The sequence below is a fragment of the Gobius niger genome (genome assembly GCF_951799975.1).
Source record: "Gobius niger genome assembly, chromosome: 10".
In the NCBI taxonomy this organism is placed as follows: Eukaryota; Metazoa; Chordata; class Actinopteri; order Gobiiformes; family Gobiidae; genus Gobius; species Gobius niger.
In genome coordinates this window covers 19,715,169-19,723,469 of record NC_136861.1, presented here as the reverse complement: position 1 = coordinate 19,723,469, position 8,301 = coordinate 19,715,169, and the positions used below count along the sequence as shown (strand labels likewise).

The window sequence follows — 8,301 nt, the reverse complement described above, 5'->3', positions numbered from 1 at the left end:
TTTGCACATTTTGTCATGTTTACAACCCTAAACATAAAGATTTTATTTTTATTTTTTTACTGAACGTTCACACACAAGTAACAGACAACTGTGAAGTGAAAGCAAAATGATACATGATTCTGTTAATTTTCAAAAAATAGAAAAGTGAAAAGTGGGGCTTGCATAAGTATTCATACAGCATTTTCTGAGTGCATTAAATTGCCTTTAAAACATTTCTAATGACTCCAGAATGTTCACACCTTGGCCTAACGGTTAAATAGAGGCCACCTTTGTGTAATCTACTCTCAGTATAATTTCAGCTGTTCTTTCAGGCCCTCAGAGCTGTGGTCGGAGTGTGTTGGTCACTGAACAACATAATGAAGGTCAAGGAGCACCAGAGAGGTCAGGGATAAAGCTGTGGAGAAGTTTAAAGCAGCATTAAGTTACACAAAGATTTCCCAAGATTTGAACATCTCCCGGAGCACTGTTCAATCCATTGTTCGGAAATGGAAAGAGTATAGCACCACTGCAGACTTACCAAGACACGGTCACCCATCTAAAATATCAGAGCGAACAAGGAGAACACTGGTCAGAAAGGCAACCAAGTGCCCCATGATAACTCTGGAGGAACTGCGAAGTCCTGCCGCTGGGACAACTATAAGTCGTATTCTTCACAAATCTGGCCTTCATGGACGAGTGGAAGAAGAAAGCCATTATTGAAAGGAGGCCCTAAAAAATCCCGTTTGAAGTTTGCTAGAAGTCATATGGAGGACACAGCTCCATGTGGTTTGGTCAGATGAGAGAAAAATGTAACTTTTTGGCCCAAATGCAAAACGTTATGTATGGAGCAAATCTGACACTGCTCATCGTCCTGAGTGCACCATCCCCAATGTCAAATATACGGGGGGGAACATCATGATGTGGGGCTGCTTTTCCTCAGCGGGGACTGGGGAGACTGTAAGAATAGTTGGGAACATGGATGGAGCCAAATACAGAGACATTTTGGAGGAAAACCTGCTGGAGTCAGCAAGAGAACTGAGGCTGGGGCGGAGATTTACCTTCCAGCAGGACAATGACCCAAAACACAAAGATAAATCTACAATGGAATGGTTCAATAAAAACATATTAATGTGTTAGAATGGCCCAGTCAAAGTCCTGACCTAAATCCTATTGAAAATCTGTGGAAAGGTCTGAAAACTGCTGTTCACAAACGCTCTCCTTCTAATGTGACAGAGCTGGAGTTGTTTTTTAAAGATGAATGGGCTAAAATGTCAGTCTCTACATGTGCAAACCTTGTAGAGTCAAACCCAAAAGATTTGTGCTGTTATTAGAGCAAACGGGGGTTCCACAAAGTATTCATGCATGCTGTATGAATACTTATGCAAGCCCCACTTTTCACTTTTCTATTTTTTGAAAAATAACAGAATCATGTATCATTTCGCTTTCACTTCACAGTTGTCTGTTACTTGTGTGTGAACATTAAGTAAAAAAATCAAAATAAAATCTTTATGTTTAGGGTTGTAAACATGACAAAATGTGCAAAAGTTCAAGGTGTATGAATACTAACGAGAGGCACTGTATCTACTGAATGTCCATATCCAGCCAGGGCCCTGTTTTTCTTTGAGTAAACATCCCTTCTGGTCCCTGGGTCCATCTGAGCTCAAGCCTGTTGTAAACTGTCTTTAAATCACAGCTACACAAAGACACATGTTTATGCCAGATTTTCAAATATAGCCTCTATATTATTAAATGTCCTTTGTGAGGCACCTTTTGATTGATTGGCTGATAATTACTAAGGAGTAGAAAAGTATTTAGGGGAAAGACTACTGACTGTTATGACCCAAGTAACTGTTTTAAGGTTTATGTCTGACTTATGGTACCTATAAATTTAACGTGGAATTCACGATCTTCTTTCCTCAAGTTTTAAACATGTGTTTCTCTACACTACACTACACTACACTACACTACACTACACTACACTACACTACACTACACTACACTACACTACACTACACTACACTACACTACACTACACTGATGTATAAAATATAACTATATTTACCACTGGCATTATTGCATATAAAATAATAAATTACCATCCATCCATTCATCCATTTTCTTCCGCTTTATCCGGGGGCCGGGTCGCGGGGGCAGCAGTCTCAGCAGAGATGCCCAGACTTCCCGATCCACGCACACCTGCTCCAGCTGTTCTGGGGGGACCCCGAGGCGACACCAGGCCAGCTCGGAGACATAGTCCCACCACCGTGTCCTGGGTCTTCCACGAGGCCTTGTCCCACTAGGACATGCCTGGAACACCTCCCACGGGAGGCGACCAGGAGGCATCCGGAACAGATGCCCGAGCCACCTCAGCTGGCTCCTTTCCACGTGAAGGAGCAGCGACTCTACTCCGAGCTCCTCTCGGTTAACTGAGCTCCTCACCCGATCTCGAAGGGTGCGCCCAGCCACCCTGCGAAGGAAACTCATTTCGGCCGCTTGAATTCGCGATTACCAATTTACCTAAAAAAGATTTCTTGTGTATGCTCTCACTACTACAAACGACTATATTTAGTTGTTCCTTCAGTTGTATCTTCCTTTGTTGCACAATGAAGTCAGCAACGAGGACTGGAGCTCATTGAACTGCTCAAGAAACAATGCAGTGATGCTGACCTTTAAGTAATAAATATACAGTATGTAAGTTTACGTTGCTTATTCTTTATCAAATGCTGATAATGAAACTAAATAACAGGGCGGTGTCAGTTTTCATCCAGACCATGAAGGACCTACATCTCTGCAGTTTCCATGATTTCACATAAAACGTACCGTAGATTTAGGTGTTCATTTTTGGGGCATTTAGAATTTCTTATTAATAGTGCATTGAAAATAGAATTAAAAGGGATATGGTTGGCACATCTTCAAGTTCGTAGATGGTGCAGAGTTGCTTCCATGGTGTATTTGCACTTGTTGAGTTTAGAAAATCCAGACATTTCTCTTCTGCAGGGATTATAACAATGCAGTTGTCCTGTTTGTAAGAATCTGACTGGTCCACCAACACTCTCAGAGAAAGAAAAATCCATCCCTACTTAATAATGAATACTACAAGAGTTGTTCTTCAAATATTTTACGGTCTCAAAAAAAAAAAAAAAAACGTCAACTAAACTCTAACTGTTTGTAAAGCATTGCAAAATGTAAGGACCTGAGGTTGCAGCCAGTGGGTCCTTACATTTTCTATAGGCTTCCACAAAAGCAACAATAGGCTGTGACGGCGGATCAGGTTGACACAAAATGTAAAAAAAAATCCTAGTTCCCATGTAATGTCATACACTGTATATCGTGTACAGTGTAAAGGGGACTTGCACAAGTGAGATTAGTGCATGTGGAGAGATAGATAGAGTTTCGTTTCTGTCTCTGGAGAAATGGAGGAGAAAACATGCCATTATTGTTTGTATGTTGTACATTTATGACCCACCCCTGTTAACTCTCACGGTTAGATTTGGAATTTCAGTTCTCACCTTAAGACTCAAACCAGGTGCTATCAAAACACTTTATATTTATACGTTTGATCCATGTATCGCAATTGACAATTAAGGAAAGACGTAATGGTGACCCGGGTAAGCTCTAATACGGACAGTGCGATAGTTGCTCAGGTGGTGGAGCAGTCGTCCCCACCCAAACCAGAACATGTTGTGGTGTCCTGGGGAACGACACACAACCTCTGTGTGAAGACTGTGAGTGTGTAAGTGGTTATTGATGGTTGGAGAATTTTAGAATTCAGGGCAGCTATGACTAGGTTAATTTGATATCACCAAGTTACTAAGAGTCCAGGATCAATGTAAAGTTGTTTGCCCTGGACAAATGTTGGTAAATGGACTCAAATTATATAGCGCTTTTCTACCTTTACCAGGCCCAAAGTGCAAAATGTTACAGCCAGCCAATCAGCCTAACCCTAACCCTAACATTGGTCCTGGGCAAACAACTTAGACATTGATCCTGGACTCTTAATTACTCATGTTGTTTACTGCTACTGAGTGTGAGTGAAAGAATATGAACGAATGTGATATGAAATACATGGCAGTGATGTATGATTGAGTTTTCCCCAGGGTCCGGACTCTGGACACTGGTGCTGGTAGAGGATGAGACTCGGGGCAGCTAGCTGACAACGACAAGCAAAGTCGAGGAGAGGCCAGGCGGAGGAGGGTCACAGCACAGCTGGGAAACGGCTGTCCAATGGATCAGAAAGCTTAAGAAGGGGATTCTGGGCGATGAGTGGCTGAAGCAGGGATGAGCAGCTGCAGTGATTGGCTGTCGCAAAGGTGCGGCTTGAGATGGGGCTATGATTGGATGATTGAATGATTGGTGAGGAGCAGCCAGTGGTGAGGCTATGAATGAGAGCTGCAGGAACATCTTCCAGGTTGAATTTGCGCAGCAGCTTGATTAGTCCACTATGGAGGTTTAAGATTAGCTTGTAATGCATGTAAAGGTCATGCAAGTTCAAGCCATTATAGTTATTATTGCACCTTGCATAAAAAGAAAAGCTTTTTTGTGTGTGCTGTGTTGTCCTAAGTAAAAATAAGAGTAAACAGTGTGTGCTCTCTCATATTAAACAAAGTACTCAATCATGCATGCCACACCGGATTGTAGCATGCAGTCATTTAAATCCGGTGTCCCGCACTCGCACTCACAAACACACTGTAACTCTTGTTTTTTTGTTTTTATTTACAGAGAATAATATTTTCAACATGTATGAAACTTCAGATTATTCTTCACTGGCACTGCACGGAAGCAAAAAGAAAATATTTATTTTATATTATTATTTTATTTTATTTCAGAACAAAGAAAGAAAATGTATAGCGTTAAATTACTGTAGATTCTACATGTTCGAGAGTTTTTCATTGTTAGAAATGCAGGCCTATAGAAAGTCTTTGGGGAACGACTCATGAGCTTTAGGTGGGAGTTTCAGCTTGAGAGAAAAAGGTTTGACGTTTGGCGCCCTCAAGTGGATTTTCTCTTAAAATCAGAAAATATACTAAGGCAATTCTTCAGTGGCTTGTGCATTGTATATGTTGGCCTATATTTGCTTCTGCTATTGAGATAAAAAGAACAACAAGATAATAATGAAATGAATCAGGTGCTCTTTGACCTTAAATATACTGTACAATCTAAACATAGTTGCTCAATAATCATACCCAAAACACTCAGTTTAATTTAGTCTTGTTTACTTGGTCTAATTTTCATTGAAATGGCTTTTAAAGAATATTCATATCCTTTCCAAGAAACCCAGTTGATTCCTATCCCATATGCAGAGCTGCCCCATAGGTACATCCCATTGGGGTTGACACTGTGGCACTCTCCATACCACCATCCTCCTAAGTAGGTCTTTGCGCAGTTAGAAGAATGGGTGTCTTGGTCCTTGTCAAATGTGGAAAACATTTGGCCATTATGTTCACTCAGTGAGGTCCCTGAAAATATAGGCAGGAGATTGATTTGTTGAAATTTAGCACTATTTATACAATATTGAATTGCAATGTCCCTGTCAAAATAAATAAATAAATAATCCGCTTTGTTCATAAACAGAGGTGGGTAGAGTAGACAATAAATTTATTCCAGTATTGTGAAATGTTCAAATCAATGTAATCATGTTTGTTCCTGAGAAGTCATGATGATTTAATAATTAATGTATGAATGTATCATGAAATCATGCATTAATTCATGCATAAGTTCATGAAAATCATGCATGAACTCATGTTCCATTATTATAACAAAAACTTACCAGCTCCACCGTCGACAAAGCCACTAAAACTGAGCTTGTACCCCTCCTCTTCAGGACCCACCGAGAAGGAAGTGTAGTGAGCGAAGACTTTGGCCCCTGCAAAGTCTTCCATTTCAACCCTCATTTCATAGTTCTTCCTCATGGTGAGTACGTGAATGATGTCTAGACCTTAACATAGACATTTGTAAAACTTAGTCAAATGTTATAAGTTGCACAGAAGCTTTACCTAGCCAATATTCTCCAGACGCCTGCCCAAAACCAGCTTTATACTGTTCCCAGCCTCTGTAGAAGTTAACAGTGCCATCCATTCTTCTCTGAATGACCTGACAAAGAGAGTGGCACGAAAGAGAAAAGCATATTAACATAACATATTTACCCACAGTAGAAAAAGTAACCAATCTATCTTATCTTTCTATGTTGTCGCCCTATTGCGAAGGAAAATGGGCACTGATAATAAAAATTCTTAACATTCTGAATGATATACTTACCGTCCACTTCGCGCCTTCACTTTTCCCATCCATGTCGCAGTACACTTGCACAGGAGACAGTGGACCCGCTGGATAGATGCTGTAGACTCCGCTGTTCCCAAAGCCTTTCTCATATCTATCATGGCAGTCCACGGGGATAAAGGCTGGGGTGCAGATAGCCACTGGGATCAGCAGCAGAAAGACGGCTAGAAAACCCTATTAATGTGAAGTCAATAATACTAAATGTTACGGGGTTTAAACTAGAGAAAACAATGCCATCAACTCACCATGTTTGCTTCAATGCAGTGGAAAGCATATCACCTGGACCTTTGCACCAATAATTGCCGAGATAAAAAGACATGTCAATCATTGTATTTCCTGAACCCTCCTTTGACATCTTTTATACTGAATAATGGGTAATGAGATTGTAGGAAAAAATATTCAAAATAAGACATGCATAAAATAAAGGCATGCTTACTGTAAATTAAACTTCACGTCTGATGTGTTTTGTTCTGTTCTCTGAGCCTTTAGAACTGCTTAGGCGTAAAACAACTTTTTCATGAAAATATTTCATTGTTATGAAATTGTACAATATGACATTTATTATTATTTATTTTAAAAGACTCACGGCGAGTTGTCTTTCCAATATTACGGCCCTCGCCTCTGCAACGACCTGCCGGAGGAGCTCAGGGCTGCAGAGAATGTTCATGTTTTTAAGAGCAGGCTCAAGACCCACCTTTTTAGCTTAGCTTTAAACTGATATTTATTTTTGTTAGGCCTATTTATTTACCTCAGCACCTTACAATTAATTTCATTGATATTTAATTGTCATTAATATTTATTTTGTATTTATGTATTTTACCTCTCGGTCTTATTTTAGTGATCCTATTATTCGATTTTACTTTTTATTTATTTCAACAATTTTCATGCTCTTCCAGTTTCCTCTGGAGGAGCCCTCTGCCTCGGGACCGGTGATTGGCTGTGGCTGGGGTGCTGTCCTGTGGGTGTCTGGATGGAGGTGTGGTGTTTCTACCGTGCCTTGTCTGGGCACCCTGTGTTGGTGCCCTGTGGCTGAAGCCGAGGAGCCGCTCCCGATGCAGACGGCTCCTTGGATGGTGTTGCCTTACCTGTTTTATCTGCACCCAGCCTTATCTCAGGTGTGAGATAATGTTTTTAAATCTGTAAAGCACTTTGTGTTACATGAAATGTATGAAAAGCGCCAAATGAAAAAGATTGATTGATTGATTGATTGATTGATTTATAAACCATCAAAAGTGGCTCAGATGGTAGAGCAGGTCGTTATATTATTGAAAGGCATTTTGAATTCTTGCTTGTGCTGATGTGGACTGTTGTCCCGTCCTGGGACAAAACACCACCTAGAATGTAGGGTGTGTCGAGCGGGGGCTCGATGGCGCAGCTCAGGAGCTTCCCTAAAATAAGCCTATCCCAGGGCAGCTATGGCCACATTTGTAGCTTGCCAAAACCAAGCATAGAAGGGATGGATACTGACGACAGTGTTGTGCTCTCTTTGAGAAATTTCAAGCTTATTAAGCAAAATACGAGTGAAAGGCATTAATACTATAAGAATATTGCTGTAGATTTGACTCGCAATTTTAACATTATTTGTCATTTGGTTAAAAGTTTGTTATTTTAATACTTTGTTCATTATGTAAATTGTATCCCATTCTGTGCTGTACAAAGTAATTACATAAACAGATTTGTCTCAGACTCACAACCTTTCACAAATTCCCAGAGATGAAATACAAGAACACAGAAATAGTTGCTCCCTATTACCCTTTATTCAATGTACTGTTTTGACAAATCTTAGCTGTAGCAAAGAAAACTGACCGAATACCTGAATATGATAAGTATTGACACAAAGTGAAAGTACATAAAAGTAAATAAATCACCAGTCACACCCTCATCGCCAAATAATGCTAAAAGAAGTACATTTTATTTTTGTTCTTATTAGTACATAATCATTTTTAGAGACGTAAGACTTCTCAAGCACAGAACTACCCAGAACAATCATATTTACAACAAAAACATGGGTTGTTGAAATGTACAAAACGAAAAGACCAATAAACA

General features: G+C 40.1%; 1 protein-coding gene across 1 annotated transcript; it reads right to left on the bottom strand.

Annotated features, from left to right (window-relative positions):
- Window positions 1-5,181: 5,181 nt before the first annotated feature.
- Window positions 5,182-8,138, bottom strand: LOC306969132 (microfibril-associated glycoprotein 4-like; the record flags this gene model as incomplete). The annotated part of the gene is made up of 5 exons (XM_079564733.1): window positions 5,182-5,435; window positions 5,747-5,914; window positions 5,973-6,069; window positions 6,235-6,429; window positions 8,133-8,138. The coding sequence occupies 5 exons, from the start codon at window positions 8,136-8,138 to the stop codon at window positions 5,182-5,184; spliced, it is 720 nt and encodes a 239-aa protein (XP_079420859.1).
- Between the last annotated feature and the right edge of the window lie 163 nt (window positions 8,139-8,301).